General features: G+C 34.8%; 1 protein-coding gene across 8 annotated transcripts in view; it reads left to right on the forward strand.

The window, feature by feature from the left end:
- Positions 1-20,633, forward strand: part of PCCA (propionyl-CoA carboxylase subunit alpha) — a 416,667-nt gene that overhangs the window by 196,546 nt on the left and 199,488 nt on the right. For all 8 annotated transcript variants that reach the window (XR_011428069.1, XM_023621782.2, XM_070240419.1 and 5 more), the window contains 4 exons: positions 7,984-8,127; positions 9,498-9,572; positions 13,766-13,834; positions 15,425-15,500. Coding sequence is in view for 7 of the 8 variants with exons in the window: in XM_023621782.2 (XP_023477550.1) it covers positions 7,984-8,127; positions 9,498-9,572; positions 13,766-13,834; positions 15,425-15,500 (364 nt within the window). In the remaining variant the exon portion in view is untranslated. The remainder of the gene's footprint in view (positions 1-7,983; positions 8,128-9,497; positions 9,573-13,765; positions 13,835-15,424; positions 15,501-20,633) is intronic.

Genomic DNA, 20,633 nt, shown 5'->3' on the forward strand with positions numbered 1-20,633 from the left:
AAGCAAATTCCTTAACTTCTCTGTGCTTCATTTTCCTTATATGTAAGGTGAGAGTAATTATGGCACTTGGTTTAGAGGACTCTGAGCATTAAATGAGTGAATACACTTAAAATGCTCAGAACAGTGCCTGTTTATACTAAGCACTCATTCTTCTTCCTAATGTGGAAATCTGACAGTAATATTCTGCGTGCTATTTTTGTTAAATATTGGTTAACGTGTTTACTTTTACTGTTGTCATTATTATTACTAAATCCTGTCAGTAGTTATTCTTTTTCAGATGGCAAACTGAGCCACAAATTAATAACGTTCTCTTATTATTCTTTTGTCAGTTAACTGCAGAATTATTGTTACAAATGAACAAATATACTTGAAATATAAACTGCTTTGAAAGAAATCTTTCCATCATAAGGGTGTTTATGTAAGAGTCTAGCAGAAAAATGGAGATGGAAATCTTTCTTCTAAAAATGAAACTGAGAGATAAAAGTGTTTGTTACAATGATAACCTATTTCTGCTTAGGCCTTTGTGCTAAGATTAATATTAGCACACTGAATACACCTTTCCAAATTTGTTGTGTGTGTGTGTGTTTGTATGTGTAATTGTTAAATTCCAAATCTAGGTTACTTTTAGGTTTTAGTTTTTTGGAAAAGCAGCCTTTATATAGTCTACAAAGATGAAAATAATTAGAAAACTCCAAGTAGAAAGGAATAAGGCTTATAGTAATTAAGCCCAAACATGATCATCTGCCTATGTCATATCCTTCGGAATAGAGTGCTAAATTGTCCCACTTTTGTTAGACCTTAGTCAGTTGCTTATATTGATTGCTACAGTGAAGGAGGAATCTACTTTTGCTGTGGAAGAAAAAGTGCAATAGAGTTGTTGAAATTCTATGGAGGCCAGACACCCTCACATCCCATCAGAGGTAATAATGTACCATATGGAACCTTTATATTCCAGAAGGATTTTTAGAAACTCTTTTGTAGCAGCTTGATTCTTACCCTTTGCTATGTCATTTATTTAAAAATTAAGAACTATTGCAACCCAAATTCTGGTTTCTAAGAATTGACTATAACTGAACAAATACTATATTCTAATTTCAGAGCAGTTTTAGATTTAAATAATATTCAGGACTTTCCATACTAAAAGAGTTTGGTCTTTTATGGAGTTGGAGTGTTTGATTGAAAGAATAACTGTTGGGAATAGGAGAAAATATAGGGAAATGTATTTGTAACTAATTTGTAAAATTCCATTCTTGCCAGAGGGGTCATTTTAGATCTGGGCAGAAGTTGACCTTTTGTATTATATCTAAAGTCATACAGGCCGGGGTTCTCACACTGACTAGAATAAGCCAGAGCTGGGATGTTCTTGACTATTTGAAGTCAGTCTCCTAGGAAACTGAGAATATAAAGTAGGATATGTGTTACTTTCCTTTAATATTTATGCAGTCTTACTAGAAAGTTGGAGGAAAGAAGTTTTTATTATACAGATATGAATAGATAAACTTGTTAGGCACTTTCAGTTAGGTTTTTCTTTTAAAGCATATTGTAAACTATTTTGGTGTCTTTGAGTTCTGGACTCTTCTCTAGATTTTAATTTTTCAAAATTTGTTCCTGTATTAGTTTCCTAGGGCTGCCATAACAACATACCACAGACTAGGGGGCTTAAACAACAGGAATTTATTCCCTCGCGGTTCTGGAGGCTGGAGGTCTAAGATTAAGGTGCTGCCGTGGTTAGTTTCTTCTGGAGGCCTCCCTCGTGGCCTGCAGAGGACCGTCTTCTCTGTCTGCACGTGGTCTTTCCTTTGTGCTGTCTGTGTCCTAATCTTTTCTCACATCAGTCATGTTGGATTGGGGCTCGCCCTAATGACCTCATTTTAGCTTAATTGCCTCTTTAAAGACCCCATCGCCAAATACAGTCAGATTCTGAGGTACTGGAGGTAGGGACTTCAGCATATGAGTTTGGTGGTGATGGGACACAGTTGACCCATAGCAGTTCCATTATCCTTTCTTCATCTGATTTTTGTGTTGGGGTCAACAGGGAAGTGCTGTGATAGAATCTGTTCAATTTTTAGTGCCACTCATGAATATAGCCATTATTTTCAAGGTGAGTTTACAGGAATGCTATGTCGGGGCCTATTTCCCAACGTGCTTTTTATCTTTGAGTCCTGTGGATCAAAATCTAATAACTTTAGATCTTTATTTTGAAATCCTGTATTCTCAGGAGGTAGAGCTTCAGAATTTTAATAGGTATATCTTAGATTCTGTTCTGGACAAAGAATCTCTCTGAATCAAAAGAACAGAACCAAAAATAATGGTATCAGTTATCCTTTCAGGCTGGAATAACAACAAACTAAAAAGATAGGGACTTATTATGCCAAATACCATCATGAAACTCAATTTTATATAACAGGACAATTTCTTCATATTTGAACAGGTAAATCATACCTATACTGCTTTCCGGAGTTGAATCAAACAAGTTCTGCTTACAAAAGATAGCTTTCGCAAACCAAGTCTTGTAATATCTGTCAGTTTAGACTTGATGTTTTTTAATAAAGATGTTACTTAAAATTACATTAGTTTAAAATAATATTATTTCAATATTAGAAATTCTTAATATTAAGAATTCACTCACCTTATACCCCTTGTATCTCATGTGCCTTCTCTGTAAACTGATAATGGAGCATTGAGGGACAAGTTTGTGCATATGAAGGGACTTTGTAAATTTCACTGCCATACAGATGTTAGTTGTGCTGTGTACGTTGGGTCTTCTACTTTTGGGGACAGTTTCTGTTTTGACTAATCAATTGGTATACCACTCAGCAGCTGACAATTACGACCAAATATCCCTCCATTCAAGGAACTTTGAATACTTTTCATCACCGCTCCTCTGTATAATTCCAAGTTAACATATATTTTATTGATCTGAGGTCTTTCTACACTTTTTGTGACTTTTCCCTCCTTTAGTCTTCCCTCAGTTTTAATTCTCATTTGAGGTTAACTTAAGTGTGTAATTAAAATTTGCCTGAATCTTGCTTCTGTTGAGGGACTACTTGCCTGTTACCTATTAAAACCTTAGGAATTATTAGGAAAATAAAACAATAAAATATTTAAAAGTTTAAGTCAGAGAAAACCTATTGAACAAATTATCTGCTATTGATTATTTCACATAGTGGAAAGGTTTTGATTGAAGAGAAAATAACGTTGATCAAGTCAGATAGCTTTATTTTAATAATGTTTTGTAATGTAAAAACAAAAAACTCTTTCTAGTGACATTGCTTTACTTTTTCTTTTGAAATTATTTCAGATGTACAGAAAAATGCAAAATATTACAAAGAATTTCTGAACAGCCTTCAGTAACATTTATATTTGCTCATCCCTATATCTGTATCTGTATCTATATATTTCTGTATCTGTATCTATCTTTTTTACCTGAAGTAGTTCAGAGTAAATTGCAGACCTGGTGCCCCTTTACTTCTAAACATGTTTCTGTTTCCTAAAAACAAGAAAATTCTTTTACATTACCACAGTACCATTATCAAAATCAGGATATTAACGTTGACATATAACTATTGTCTAATCTACAGATGATGTTCAGATTTCACCAGTTGTCCCACTAATGTCTTTTATAGCAAAAGAAAAAAATTTTCTTGTTTAGGATCCTGCGTTACATTTACTTGTCATGTCTCTTTATGTTCTTTCCATCTGAAACAGTTCCTTATTCTTTTGTTGTCAACTATGATATTTACCTTTTTTTCAACGAGTACAGGCCATTTATTTTATAGAATGCCCGTCCTTTTGTATTTGGTTTTTCATGATTAAATTCAGGCTTTGCATTTTTGGCAGGAATACTACAGAAATGGTATTGTCCTTCTTTCTCCTTTACCACATAGGAGACACACGATGTCTCTTTATTCCGTTACTGGCGATGTTGGTTTGGATGAGGTGGTATCTCTCAAATTTCTCCATCACAGAATTACTATTTTTCCTTTATCATTAATAAAATATCTTATGGGGAGATACTTTGAGACTCTGGAAATATTTCATTAGGCTTTCACTCCCTAGTTTTAGATACTTCCTAGTTTGTATTTAATGAGGAATAAGGCTGAAGATTACAGTGGCAGTGGCAGAATTTATGACTATAATTTTTAGAATCATAAAGATAGATAATGACAGCACAATACCAGAAAGATTGTTTTCCTAAATTCATTACTCTTGAAATTTTATACATCAAGAACTCACAGGTGAAGCAAAACCTAATTTACCTCACTGTTGCATTTGACAGGGTCAGTTATTTATTTTTTTAGGAAATAATTTGAAGCAACAGATTAGTAAAAGGCAGTGGCAGAGGTCTAGATGTGAACACTGAAAATAGTGACAGCTTGATGGTGACCAAGAAGACAAAACTAAATTAAAATAGCAAATAGATCTCCAAAAAGCTAGCTGTTTGTGACCGTCTAACATAGGCGTATATAACCATAGATGTTCATTCTAGTCCCTGAGAGTGATTATGTCCTATAATGTGGCATTTGATGATTGTTGTTGTTTGTACTTGTTTGGAGGGGATTCATGGCGAGATAGGGGCATTGCCAATACAAACTGACTTATCAGCTACTAATAGACTTTGAAGAGTGGTACTATTACCTTGATGAATATCTTACTCAGTAATTTACCTTTGAGGATTCAGAAATTCTAACTTGATAGGGCTTACTCCTTTTTATTGCATGTGTGATTTTTTCCTCTCTTCTTTTTGGTTAGGTCTTACTTTTGCTGACTAAATCACAAGATTTATATACTAGGATGTCAATGTATTAATCTCCAATGCATAATCATTCTATCTGGCGGATCCCCCTATTCATATGTTTCTTGGAACTAGCACACATTTCTGCTGGGTAGGAAAATTATATGTGAAGCCAAGTTCTCAAAAATTTCTTTGGTGAGTATAGAGTCACAATAAAGAAGTCAGTTTTGTATTTTGAATATATAAGGCCTTATTTCTCAAAGTGTGTTCCATGGAATTTTCAACCCATAAAGATACTCTACGGAAGGAGGAAGTGTGTGGTAAATAAATGATGTATGATATCCTCCTCTTGGAGAGTCCCAAGACATAGTGATGTATTAATGAGTCTGAGGAGTCTTTCTAATTAAAAAAAACTAAAACTATTTAATTTAGGTTAACTCCATGTTTCCCAAATAGAAGTGACACAACTCCCATCCCCCTGACCACACACATAATAGTCCTCAGAATAGGTGTTTATTACCATCATCCTTTTGTAGTTAGACTTTTCTTCTAGGTTGGACAAGATGAATTTGTTGGCTTACCAGACACCGATCTTTGACGTTTTTTTCTTTTATAACCTTTTGTTCCACTTAGTCACCTTCACTTTCCATTGACCCTCCCTCCCTCCCTCCCTCCCTCTCTCCCTCTCTCCCTTCCTCCCTTCCTCTCTTCCTCCCTTCCTCCCTTCCTTTCTCCTTTCCTCTCCTTTTAAAGATATTTTTAAGACTATTCAATTATATTTTGGCCTTGGAGCCATTTGTCTCTTTATATACCTCTGTTCTGATCTCTTAAGTATTAACTTAGGAGAGAAACGATTTCTAAGTTCTCAGGGGTGGGGGATATACATGGTTATTTAAACAATGTTACTCTTAAAAGATTCCTGATAATAATAATACAGAGTCTAGAGGAAATGTTTCACATATCCTGTTGAACAACTTTGAAATTCTATTAAAATGTTTTGAGAAAGATTTTTTTCAAAAACGTTTAAAATTATAAATTTTACTTTAAAAAAAGTATTTCTGTTACCTGAAAAATTCAGGCATGTTAGACTATTTTGTAAACTTTAACAATACTTGAACCTCAATGGATATTTTTTTAAAATTCTGTAATAATGATTTTTGTCTTGAGCAGCTAGATATTATTTTAGTTATCTACTTAATTACTTTTATTTTGAAATGCAGTTCACTAATTTATAGTTAATTTATATTTAATTTATTTTAAAATATATTTATATTTTTTAAGTGTTGTGTTATGTTCCTGTTACATAACTCTAAGTAGGGTTAAAGTGAGTCTATGTTTGGATTCCATTCAATATGGGTCTGATGTACTTTTTTCCCCTACAGATTATAGGGAGATCTCTAAGATAAAACAGAGCCCTCTAATGAATTGGATCTTTAAGCTTTCATAGTAATATGTTTTATAAAAGACAACAGCACATAGTTATATAGCCATTTATGTTGACTACATGCTTTTTTATACATTTTTCCGTGAGGAAGAACAAGAAGGTTATACCATCTCTGGGGTGACATAAATTCCAGCCCTACCTCTACCACTTAGTATAGGTGTGACTCTGGATTTGCTGTGCATTCATTCATTCAATATATATTTATTTGCCTAGTATATAGTACATACTTCTCTGGTCACTAGACTTAGAAGGATGAAATTAAATCATTCACTTAGCTTTTAAAATTCTTTTCTCACCTGACAGGGATATGTGCACAGTATTGATACAAAGCCCTTAGCACATAGTAGGCTCACCTCTTGAGTAGTTAGTGTAGTAAGATGCTTTCTCACGTGAAGTTTGTTTCTAGTAATAATAGAGAGGTTCTACAGTTTCTTCCTTTCTTATTGTGTTTATCATACAGTCTTGTTTCTCGCAAAATTCTAATTTGCTTTCAAAAATATATTTTTTAAATTATCTAATAAGATCTTTATTTAGTGTCACATTTATTTTACAAAGGGCAGATGCTTATTTTAGTGATTATTTGTCATTAAAATTATGTCAAAATGTCTTAAAATGTTGTTGAAACTGTAAACAAACTCATAACACACACAGAGCTAATTATGGATGCCATCTGTTTATTTTTACAAAGCTTTTTTTTTTTAAGACCATGGCATTGTCTGCTTATGATAAGCTTCAAGATTATTATAATGACTAAGTCCTGTCCTTCAATTAGTGTAGCTGAAGATGGAAAGACAATTCGTTTGTTCACTGACCTTTTCCTGTGTCAGAGTGTATGAAATATGACGTGTCATGATAAAGAAACTATTGTGAAGTGCATTTAGAACATGCTTAATTTTTATGAGAAAAAGAATTGGTGTCAAAGCAGCAGATGTGGCCAAAGTTTTAGTTAAATTTTTAAAACTTATTCAAGGTTTAGATGAAAGACAGATTATCTCTTCTTTGCTAGTGCCATAAGTGGCTTTATTTTAGCTAAGTTTAGGAACTTGTAAGCAATCGATCAAATTTATAATGTGTATCCCTGTTAGTATCCCTATATGTTGGTGCAGGGTTTTATAAATGTGTAGCCCATGTGTTAGTGTGGAAGGCCAGGGATCCCCATGACAGCATCATCCAAAGTAGCTCTCAGCAATTTGCTGAGAGAGCAGTGATTTCACTGGCTCAGTTTTGCTATTGTGCATGCTAAGCACTCCCCATGTAAGTCTGGAGGGAAAACAACCTGCAGGATCCATCTGCTCCTTTCTGCTACACTGCATTGATGTAAGAGTACGCTAATCTGGTTGCTTGTCAGGACAGGTTAGTGAAAGCATGCAAGTGGGTGAGACTTCGGCTAGACTAGTGCTTTGGAAAATCATAAGCTGCTTCCATAGATGCCATGCTAAGTGTAGCAGAATAGGTTGATTATCAGCCACATTGAAGATTGCCCCTGAATATGTAATTCTCAGTTAAGAATTAGTTTCAAAATTAAAAGTGTTAAACATTTGTGGACCACATCTGATTAAAAACTGGGAAAAGTAATATAGATAGTTTACAAAATACTTTTTAGGTGTTAGTTTTTCTTATCATGCTTTGTACTATATTGTGTTTATTCTTTAATTTTGTTCTCAGATAGTTTTTTAGTCAAATAGGATTAAATGTTAAATATAATTAACCTCATTTTACTCAAAGGTTGTTGAAATTCTTCTTGCTTATTTCTGTTTATTTACCTTTTCCTACACCTATTGACTGGCAGATATTGGCCTTGCAGGTTGAGCATCCTGTCACAGAATGCATTACTGGCCTGGACCTAGTCCAAGAAATGATCCGTGTTGCCAAGGGTTACCCTCTCAGGCACAAACAAGCTGATATTCCCATCAACGGCTGGGCAGTTGAATGTCGGGTTTATGCTGAGGTAAAATGAATGATGTTGGGAGGAAGAATGGTGATTGTGTTCCAAGTTATGGGACCAGGTATAGGTAAACAAGATAAAGTTCGGGTTTTATAACCCGTGTCAAGTATTTGATTATGTAATCCAGAATTGAACCAGGGGAAAGGTTAGGTAATTTTGACATAATTCAAAATAGTTTCAAAGGATTGAGTTTAATTAATTTTTGTATATTTTTTCTGGTTGGAGGAATAGCTACTAATCAGTTTAAAGGGCAACAAAGCATTAGTTGAATATTCTCGTGCTTGAATGGACCATGGGTTTTTTTTGTTTGCCTGTTTTCAAACCTCATTTGAAATAAACAGAAGCGTTTATTTCTATGGTTTTATCTTTTGTTTTTTTGAGATCTTACCCCGGGTACATATTAGTTGTTAATTCAATATTTACTTAAATTTTTTCTCATAGCTTTTTTCCCTAGTAATTTTATCCCTTATGGTTATATGAAAGTAACAACTAAAATTTAAATTGCAAAGCTTTCATTCATAATTTTAATTATAGATTTTGCTCAGAAACTCTCAGTTTAGTACTTTCATATTAATTTATAACTATATTAACCAGATAATAAAGCAGTCGACACCTGAAAATGCTTTTTTCAAATGATTAAAACAAGAATGCAAGGAAACATTTAGACTATCTTTTACTTTTAGATATTGCAGCCTGTCTGTCGAAATAAAAAATAAATTAGCACTATCTTCATTTAAGAGTACTGAAAGTTGTTTTGAAATGTTTTTAAGGATCTTGAGAAATATGTTTTGGCTTGGTTATTGTTCTTGCTTTTTATTATGTTTTAAATGTGTTTTCTTCCTTATTGTTATGACACTGAACTTATTTAATATTTATTCTGATGACTTAAGATATTTACAAATGGAGCACATATCTAGTAGCATGTGCAAAGTTTCTTTTCAAGTCTTTATTTGAAGAACCAAAATTCTCAAATTTTACCATATGCGAGCTGTTTTGAGAGTAAGAAAAACAAATATCTTTAGTGCACTACATTTGTTGTTCTGAACTTGAGTATGTTTTGATGTAGCGCCTAGGTTATTTTATTTTTGCCCAAGGCATTCTAAGAAGATTTATAAAAAGTTGGAATTTTACCAATTTCAATAAAGTATGATCAAGGTCAGGCTAAATTCTGCTTACAGTTCTGTTTGATTTTTAAATACACTTCTAAGTTGTCTAGAGTGAGTATAAGACAATGATATTCTGAAATCTGTGATTTGGTAAATACAGTATGTTGAAAATAGACCTATAAATCCTTCTTCATTGTATAAATATTTAACCTTACTTGTGCTGATTTATATTTCAAAGACTGTGCTTCCTTTCCTTTGAACTTTCAGGACCCCTACAAGTCTTTTGGTTTACCGTCTATTGGGAGATTGTCTCAGTACCAAGAACCAATACATCTACCTGGTGTAAGTCATTAAGCTATAATACCAAGTGAGGGGTTAAAATCTTGATTTATGTCATACTTTTATGTTAAAGCATGTCAACACCAAAGGGTGTAAATTGAAGGACAAGTAAAATTCATGGGGAATCAGTTTTTTATTTTTTAATATTTTGTACTTTATGATGTGGAGGAAAATCAGAGTTCACTTGATGGGGGAAGTCCAGAGACATCTGACTTCTAAATAAATGATATTTTACAATGTCACAACTTTTTTGAAAATTGTAATGAAAAAGATGATGGAATCCTAAGAGTCGGAAATGATTTTTCTGTGTTACAATTTAATCTTTTTAATAAATCTAATCTAGCTTGCCTGTATAGTCAGATGTCAAGAAATTCAAGTACAAAATAAGCTTGTTAACTGAATGGATTAAGGAAAACAAACTGTACCTCATTCTGTTAAGTGTCATGGACTCTAAGAAGTATATATTATTTACACCAGTTAAAGAAAAGTGATTACTGTCTGCTTTATTCATATTTCCTCTATATTTAATAGCTGTTCATTAAATAGTTTTTTTTTTTCATGAAAAGAACAAGGACATACCCTGTCTCTTAACAAGGTAGTAAGTGCATATATATATGACATTACGTTAGCTAGTGGATGACGAGGCTGTACCATCTGTGAATATGATTATTCAGTTTGATTACTGGACAAAGATGGTGAAAAATTACAGGAAGAATTCTAAATTTGAAGATGTTATTGGATATATGATTTATTTCAGTTTTTAAATTGTTTTTGCCCATGTGCTTTCTAAAGGGACTTGACCCTTTCTAGGCTTGGAGACTTCATGCTGTGTTCAAAGCCTGAAGGCAGAAAAAAAATTGTAAAGATTTAACAGGCGTTATGTGACGTTAAATAGCAGATGAGAAAACAAGTATCATAGGGACATATCTAAACATTTTTTTAATCAAACAAAAAAGTATTAAATAAGAATTCATAATGATTACTCTAGTTGTTAGAAGTTTTCACCACGTTGTAATAGCTAACAGGATGTCAAACATTTTGCCCTCGCAAGTTTTTGCAATTTGCAATTTTCAGACGTGAGACCTGTTGAAAGTACAAGTGATAATGGACAAACTATACCCCCTACAGTCTTTGTCCCACCAAATCTTTCTTCAATTAATGCTGCAGCAGGAGTTTTATGTAATAACATTTGCGCTTGTGAGCCATCCATAGAAAGAAAAAACAATTAAAATGCCTTAAATGTTCTGCTTACTGCTGTTATTTGCTTGTGTGAATGTTGCATGTCAGCTAAATGGACCAAGGAATAGATAAAGTGATTGGGTGCGGGAGAGTGCACACTAAGCTTTGTCTATCATTATTGCTGGGAGCAATCAAATTGATGTCAGCAGGACAGTAGATGCGTTGACAGCTGTAATTATGTATCTCCATGGTGATCACTTTTGGCCTGTCATGGAGGCCCACGAGTCCCCTCCCTTGGAAGCATTTAATCAGATTGGGCTGTCACTTGTCAGGTAGACGTGGCGGGCTGGGAGTTGTGCTGAGGGGGAGAGGTGACTCGAGAATGCAGGGTGGGAGATGGCTCATAGTTTCACAGGGTCCACTGTTGGTACAGAAAAAAAGACATTTGAATTGTGCCAGAGGTTTCTGAGCAGTGGTTTTAGACTCATACACAGGTGCTCGGGAGGTGGTGGTGGTGTTTGTTTTTCCTCTTTATCTTCTTAAACTAGATCAGTTTTAACTTAGGAAGCCCTTTGTGGCCCTTATCTTTTTTGGTCATAAGAGTACATACTTCAGTGTTAACTTACAGTTTGTACGTTTCACATGCTGCTTTAAGCCTAAAATTTATTTATATGGCAAAGATGAAGATTTTCTTTTTATCTTTGATCACCATATTTTGTAAATTTGTTCTTTCAGACCACAATTTTGTTCTGCTCAGAAATTTGGTTACAATTCCATTTGACTTTATCCTTAAAGCTTTTAGTGCAAAAAGCTAAAATATATGTATTTTTGCATAACGTTTTTTCCCATGGAGGGATGGAGACTTAATTTGACTTTTAATTCATTGTTGAAACTAAAATAAGCTGATTATTATTTGGAAAAAGCTGCATAAACAGTAAGTTATAAGTCAGAGTCTTCATGCTTTGTTACAGTTTTAAATTGGAAATGTTAATTTGCTTATACAAAGATATGTGTTGATTATATATTATACAAGTTGATTTTACTCTCTGTATTTTTAAATTAAAATGACATACCTTCTGTGATTATAATTTTAGTAAATAAACACATAGTTAGATCTAAGAGCCCTAGGTAACTTAACTTTTAGGATGGTGTTATCCAAGGTAACTAAAATTTTAAGTTGTGAACTATAGGAGAATGTAATAAATGTTCTTTATTGTCTGTGTTATTTTACCAGTGGGTTGAACATCAAAGTTCCACACTAGCTTTGTAGCAGTTTATGTAGCAAATAGTAGGATATGTTTAAAGTCAAAAGTTTTAGAACTTGTACCAATCTCAATTTTAAACCCAACTTTAGCAAGCATGCTGTCATTTTAAATAATACATGGTGGTAAAATGAGCTCTTTAACTTTTTGCTACAAAAATTAAGAAAATACAAGTTCAGAGATGTCCTTTCTGCTATATAACTTGATTACCAGTTCCATTTGGGGGCTATTTAAATGTGGGAAGAAGGTAGATTATGATTTTATTACTTTCACAGCTGCCCCATTAATTCTTTTCTAGGTTTTATAAACACTGTGAATTTCATAGAACTTCAGTTTATGTCCTGAAGTATGTTTTTGGAAAATAGAATGCCAAGTATATTTTTTAAGTGCGCTGAGTGACTTCTATTTAAAATTAAGATTTTCACATGTGAATGTGAATACAAATATCCATATTTTTGTTTGTGTTTGCAAATACGGAAATAGAAGCACTCTGGGTATGTTATAATGTTATTTTCTGAAACCTTACAAAGAGAAGAGTAGTGTAATTTTTTTTTTTCCGAGAGAATGAAACTGTGCTTTATCTTTTGATGTCACCATATAATAAAGCCATCATCATACCCTCATGTGGATATCCTAGACAAGAGGTTCTACATGTGGTCCCTTGATAATTGCCTAAATTAAAATATTAAAGGCCTAACAGCCGCTGTGTTGACCTTTTTCTGCCTTGCTGCAGACAGATGAGCTGCTGTTTGTTAGGAAGGCTTCTTCCCACAGGTGAAGAGCTACGTGAGCTTCCGCTCATCTCTTCCCACCCCTTTACAATGTTGGGCATCAAAGTCCTGCTGTTCCAGCAGCTTCGATTAAATTCCTCTGTCCTCAAGATCCCTAGGACATGCTTGACAGTCTTCAGTATTTTGATTAGCTTTTAAATACTTCAGATTCCAAAACAGAGGCACAATAATTTAATAAATATTTCATCCGCAGCAACTGCTCATTTTAAAAGTTTTACATGGCTAACCTCTGTGCCTTACGGCTGATATCAAACTGGGAGATGAAAACAAGAATCAGCGATGTACTAACTAACTTGTTGGCTGGTTAACAGCAATCAGGCTCTTCAAAAGAATATTTTGAACTTGTGCTATTTTTTTTCCCCATGAAAATTGCAAAATCGGAACTCTAATTGGGGCTGTGTCCTTACAAAGCAAAGCCATGAGAAAAGCTGTGTAAACATTAAAGTCTCAGGGGACTAACAGTAACAGAAAAAAAAGCATTTTACAGTTGAGAGGGTGAGACAAAAAAGGAAAGTGTTATAGACATGAAAGCCCCAGGACCAGCGTTCCTACGGAGCTGACGGTGCTCCGAGTCCTGCTGCATGGCTTGACTGGGGTCCTCATTGGGACTCTCAGAGGGTACAGTGGGGAGTGTGACTAGGAGTGGCATCACTCATGCTATGCTTCAGTTGGAAGATACCATCAAATAGCTACAAATGCATCACAGGATAGTGATGTATGAAGTATTTTTTTTGTGTGTAGTTTCTTAATTCCTTCTTTTATTGGGAGAACAAAAAATATATGTTGCACTGCATATTAACAGATCAAGGTAATTTGCTTTCTGTATACTTTGGATTGTTTTTCTGTTTTCCACAAGCTGAAATGTTATTCGAGATTGAAGTTATCCATCTGTTTCATGGAAATTAAATTTGTTATGAGAAAAATATCTGCACAATACTTTCACTTCTTTCTTTCTTTCTCTCAGGTCCGGGTTGACAGTGGCATCCAACCAGGAAGTGATATTAGCATTTATTATGATCCAATGATTTCAAAAGTTAGTTCTATTTCTTAATGATTTCTTTCAGTATTATTCTGAAAAGACAATGGACGTATTTAATTTAAAAGTCTGAAATTGGGCCTTTACCTGAATCATGTGCTACAATTAAACGAGTATTTATGCACTGATGGAAAAGCGAAAGCAGAGCAGATTTTCTTTAAGAGAGAAATTTCAACATCGTGTTAGTTTGCAACACTCTCTCCTCCCCAATCAAACTAAACTATCATCCCCTGCCCCCTCAGTGACAAACTTATCTACCAGTGGCACCGACCCTGCCCATGGCATTCAGAATGAATTGGGGTTTTTTTCTGACCATTCCTGAAAATCACCTGAGCTGACAGTATGAATGGCAGATGGTGTCAAGGAGTTGAGATGATAGCTGTGTTTGTTAGAGTACTTTTACCTTTTTCCTTTTTATGAATCACTAATTACTTATGTAGATTTGACATAATTAAATTTTATGTGAGAGTATAAGATGTCTTTTTGCCCACTTATCTTTTTGCAATTTGACTTTCCAGAATAAATTAACGACTCCACTTAAATTTTTAGATCTCTTAAAATCTTTAGAATCTTAAGATCTGATGAAATGTAAAATTCTACCTGCAATAGCTAAAACTGTGAATTTTATTTAAATCTACAATGCTATTTTCTCTGAAGTGTTAGACCTGTATTGAAGGATGATTTCTTTACTGAAAATCCTATTTCTCAAGATGGTTTTTCTCCCAAATTGTACTTTTTTATGTAGTTGCAGTAAACAAACCATCTTTTATTTTTCTTTGTTCACTTAAGTTTTTACACTAATATTGTTAAGATGAACTTTAAGTATTTTGTTTGAGAAACACTAATTTAAAAATAAAAATACGTATAAATAGATTTATTTTAATAGATATGGTTCCATTTTTGGAGCAATACATTTCTGTTCAGAAAAATGGCCTGCAAATTAAATTTCAACCTGGCTTGATACTAAAGAGCTGAGAAATGTACTAAAATAATTGTAAACAACAAATTGATTAATGTAATACCCAGAAAAATATTTTATGAATAGTTACTTTTTTACTGCTAATTTGTATAAGATACATATAAATGGGCACAAAATCATTTAGATCAGTAAGACCTTTCAGTTTTTCTAATGCAAGTACCCCTTGCTTCTGTGCTATGTTATATGTACAAGTTAGCTATTCAGGGTGTCAAACTTGGAAACCACAGAAAAATAGGGAGAGAAAAAACAAATCTTGCCTAATCGTCTACTATCCCAGATGTTCATATCCTATCTCAAATGTTCACATTTTGATATCTTTCCTTTTAAACATTTTATGCTTGTTTTCTTTATGTCAAGGAGCTCTTTTCTGTGATAGTGAAATATAGGAGAAAAGTCTGATATAGCTTGATTCTAATATTTATTTACTTAAGAAAAATCTTAGTTGACATACTTTATACTAAAAACTGGTCCACTGTGAAATTTCAAAAGCTGCTCTGGGAGGTCTGTTATGAAATACTTTAATTTTTACTGGGATGAATCATTTGACTCATAGATCAATGGAGCTACATCTCTCTATGTAAAACGCTTTTTCGTATGTTTGCTTTCAGCTAATCACATATGGTTCTGATAGAACTGAAGCACTGAAGAGAATGGAAGATGCACTGGATAATTATGTTATTCGAGGTAAAAAGAAACATTTGAAGTGCTGCTATTGTACATGGCGTCCAGTTCTGGAAAACAACTTGAAAATTTAATAATTAGAGAATTCGATAGAACGTTTGCTTACTATGTGTTTAAATAGAGATAAGAAAAGCTTGAATTAATTAAACTGACTTTCTAATTAAGAATACCTGTTTCATATTCTTTAGCAGTCCTGTGCTTTACATATACATTTTGAATTATTTAATTAAACATATGGTTTATGACCTTTCCTGGATGAGCATTTAGTATTTTATAGGTATGTCTTGTATTTAAAATGGTTCTTTATTCTGAAGTCTTTTATTGGCCAGTGTAGTTTGACAGAACATTTGCTACATTACTGCCTTTGTATTTTTGTTGTTGTTGTTTTGAAGTTTGAAACTTGAAAACATAATGGAGATATAAAATAGAGTGACCTACGTTTGACTAATTTGAGAGTAGAGGGAATAGCTCTGTGCTTCTATAAATTAGAGAAATTATAGAATATTTTCTAGAAAATGCACTTTTGTTACCTTATGTATATACAGGATAGTTCTAATGCCTAACACGTGTGATCCTACAAGACTTTCGGGGGTGTAGTGAGAACTGAATTAGGAGCAGCCATTACATTTAAATAACTAAAGCAGAGTTATACTTATTCCCCTTAAGGAGTAAATTGCATTCTAAATTTTATTAGCAACTTTCCATTAGTAGTGAAAAGATCATTTTACTTTAGGCCAGCATAAATTATCATAAACTTCAGAATAATGGACTTTAATATGATATTTAAAGTGTAAAATATAAGTTCATTTTGAATTATGAATGAGTAGTGTGGATCTAAGAACATTCTGTAGGAAAGACTGGCTGTATAGTTTTGCTCTTTTCTCAGGCCTCACCAAATAGAACAGTGGGGCTAGGAGGCTAGATTTTGGAGACTGACAGGGTAGAATGGTGGTGGAATATGACTGCACAGCCTCCCTCAAGCCCATATGGAGTTTGAATGCAATTTCAAAAGCCCTCCCTTTGAGTGGACGAAGCCTGTAGATTGTAAGGCTTGGCAAGTGTTCTACAACTTTGTGTAAATTAGAAGTATCCTGTTCTCTCAGCGTGTCCAGCCCTGGGAAGGGGAGCCCAGCTTAACAATGGAGCATGTCAAGCCCTTACTCTGCCTCCTTGACCAAGTGCCTTTTTGCAGTGAACAGTTGGTACAACTGTACAGTAGTGGCCCATGACAGTTTAGTGACTCTATTTGTTTGCTTCTATCTTTCCCTGCTGATTTTCCTCTATTTGCATGTGAGTCATGCAGTCCTCACTTTCCTCGTCTTTTCTCTTGTCAGATCAGGAGAAATTTCTCCTCCCTTCCTTATTACTCTTCCCCTCTTTTCTTCCCATTTGTTAACTAACAAGTGGCAGTGATTGTATCTACTGTCATGTGCTAGTGATTCACCTCTGTCAATGAAAGGAAAACAGTAAGCTCTCAACTGAATCTAGATGTAATAAAAAAAAAACCAGTAGCATCACTATCCAGAGCATCTAGAAATTTGAAAAATCTCCTTCACACTCTTTCTAGCTTATCCTCTAATTCCTTTTCAGCCTTAATTGTGGAATATTAGCTGGTTTTATAACTCTGCTACATTCCAGCATAAGCGGCAGATACAGATTCTCTCTGTGTGTTGGCTAAGTAGGCCTTGAGGGGTCGGTTTTCCTACAGAAATACTATTGCCCCCTGGATTACTTTAGATCCTGTTTGGAACACACATCTAATTTGAGTGTGTGTTTAACTGCACGTATATAGACATAAACGAGGGACTTGAGAACGTTGTTCCTGGAGGCCTTTGAAGTATTTGTAAGAATTTTCTACAGATTTCTCTCTCCCTTCCCTTATCATTGTATTTTTTATTGTGGTTGTTGAATTATTAGACTTTGGTTAATTTAATTTTCACTCTAATGATCTTGAATAGTAAATTCATTAATTTGAGATAGTCTGAGTAAGAAGATTTTATCAGATCACATCTCTTTTGAGCTTTGATATAACATAGTGCCATGGCATATGGACAGTTTGTCAAAGTATTAGGTTAGTATTGGTCTTAACTAAAAGTTACCCTTCTATTCTGTCTGGCTTTTGAAAGGAATACTCTTTCATATTAACAGAATACACTTTCATGTTTTATATTTAAATGAACACTTTTTCCACTGAATTACTTTCTATACTTTATATAAAGATTTGCCAGTTAATATATTTTTTAATTAAGTGACTTAAATACAAAGTAGACTTAAGATTATTCTCCTAACTTTGTATGTATCACAAGTAAAAAAAATGTATTTTATTGGGCAGAGAGATTTTTAGGCAGTCTAAAATTTCTACCTTTGAATCACTGTGTTGCAATAGAAAGACAGGCATGGGGTCATATCCTGTCCTGACAACACTTAGTAACTGTGACTTTTGTCAAATTACTTTGTTTCTCTGAATCTCATACACCACATTTAAGAATGGAGTGTTGGGGCCGGCCCCGTGGCTGAGTGGTTGAGTTTGCATGCTCTGCTTTGGTGGTCCAGGGTTTCACCGTTTCGGATCCTGGTCGTGGACCTAGCACCACTCATCAAGCCATACTGAGGCAGTGTCCCACATGCCAAAACTAGAAGGACCCACAACTAAAATACACAAGTATGTTCTGGGGGCATCGGGGGAGAAGAAGGAAAAATTAAAAATTAAAAAAAAAAAAAGAATGGAGTGGAATGGGCACACTCAGGCATCTTTGGAGTGTGACTTGCTATTGTCTTTTGGGAAAATAATCTGGCATTAGATGTTAAAATAAAAGTACATACCTTTGACCTAGCTGTTCAATTTTCGGCAATCTATCCTATAGAGTAAAGGACTGAATTGTGAGATGATGTTTACAAGGACGTTTACAACAGCATTGTTTGTAGAAGCCAAAATTCTGACCAACCACAGTGTCCACTAAATGGATGGATAACTGAATAAATGACTATGCATCTTCACTGTAACATACTGTGCAGCTAGGTCTTGAAGGCATATCCATATGTGTTGTGAAGGTAGAAAAGCAATTGGAGAGTAAGATGTACTGGCGCCTCTTATTAGTTAAACCACCTTCCCACCCTAAAATGTCTTAGTTGTGTTTGGACGAGCACAGAGAAAGATGTGGACTTATACACATCAGATTGAAAAAAATATATGTGTATTTTTTTTTAGCTTAAAAGATTTATCAGAGAGGGATTTTTCTTGATACATTGCCCTGTAGCTTTTTATTTTCGGCATTTCAAACTTATAGAAAAGTTGAATGACTAGTATATTGCACACCTGTACACTCTTCACCTCAATTAATTGTTAAACTTTTCTACACTTGCTTTTTTCCTCCATCACACCCCTTCTCCCTTTCTTTGCCTTCTCCTCCTTTCTCTTCACTCTTCCTCCTTCCTTTCCTCTCTCCCTTCTCTCCTGTGTTTTTTCCTGAACTATTTGAAAGAAAGTTGCAGATGTCATGACATATCACTCCTAAATACTTCAGCATGCATCTTAAGGGTAAGGTCATGTTCCTGCAAAACCGGAACACCATTATCACACCGAAGAATATTAACAGCAGTCTCATAATATCATCTAATGTACTGTCCATGTGCAGGTATCCCCACTTGTTCCCCAAAGTGTCTTTTTTTATCTGTTTTTTAACCTCATCTACAGTCCTAAGTTCGCACGTTGTCTTTGGTTATGTCTCTTTACTATCTTTTGCTCTCTGTATATCATATCATTAACACTTTAGAAGAGTGTGGGTCAGATGACATAGACTCTCACGTTCTAGATTGGAAGTTTCAGTATTGGTCCAGTGAGGGCACTTGGAAAATGAGCTAGAAAGATGGGGGTTGCAGTTGGAAAGTGATATATTTGGAATTGATTGTGAGTATGGTGCAGTTTCTGAAGATTAGATGATTTCAGGGTGTGCCTATGGGACTAGATGGCTAAAGTAGAAGGATAGATTATTCAAGATGAGATCTAAGAACTGAGCAGTGAGTATGTTGCACGTCTCATCCACACAGGGGTGATGTAAGTTAGGATCAGAAAGAAGGTCATGAGTCAGGTAACGTAAATTCTTTAGTGAGTATTGGGTTGTGGCAAGGATGTTGATAGATGATGGGGAACTGGAGAAGATTTTATGACCAGATAAAATAAACCTCCAGGAAACAGAAGTTTCTCCAAGAATTGGAAGAGGTAATGTTCTGGAAGTGGCAGTGCATTGCAAGGGAGGTGTGTGAGGGTTGCTGGAAAAGTGAGGTCCTTAGGGCATTGAGATTTTCAGCTGAGGCAAGGAGGAGGATGGAATATATTCATACACACACATACATACGTACACAGTGGAATATAGTCTTGTTCACACCACTTGCTCTCATGTCCTCTTTTTTCCTGCTTCACTGTTTTCATTTCCTGGGCTACACCATCCTCTGCCTGAGGACCTTAGTACTTAGGCTATAGTTTAAGCACTTGTAACAGAGAATCAAAAATACAGTGACCTAGTAACAGAGAATCAAAAATACAGTGACCTAAGACAGATATGGTTTAATTTCCCCCCCATGTAATAGTCCAGAAAGGAGATTGTTAAGGGCTGGTAGGGTGACTCTTGCATTCACAGCAGATGGTTTTCATTTTGGTGCCCAAAGTGGCTCCTTTCGTGCCCATCATTGAGCCTCAGCAGGAAAGTGGTGGGGACAGGAGAGTTCACTCGCATTTTTTTCCAGGGCATAACCTAGAAAGCACCCTTTATTTCTGCTCCCATCCTATTGGCATTTAGTCACATGGTCATACCTACCTGCTAGGAAGATGGGAAATACAGATGATATCAAGGTGGCCATATACTAAGCTGAAAAGTAGCATTTCTCTTATTAAAGGAAGGAAGGGAGCTTAGATATTGGTGGACGACTAGGGGGAATAAGAATATATTCATGCTTCTGCTCATTTGTGGAAACACACTCATACACGAGCCCAGAACTAATAAGATGGCATACCTACAGGAGGTGGAGGGAGGATCTGGTGGAAGTGACTGGGGAATGGGAAACAAAGTACATGGGATGAAGGGGAGAGGCTTCTTTGATTATACAGTTCTGTGTGATTCTGACTTTTAGATCCATATT

Source organism: Equus caballus, chromosome 17, assembly GCF_041296265.1.
Source record: "Equus caballus isolate H_3958 breed thoroughbred chromosome 17, TB-T2T, whole genome shotgun sequence".
Taxonomy (NCBI): Eukaryota; Metazoa; Chordata; class Mammalia; order Perissodactyla; family Equidae; genus Equus; species Equus caballus.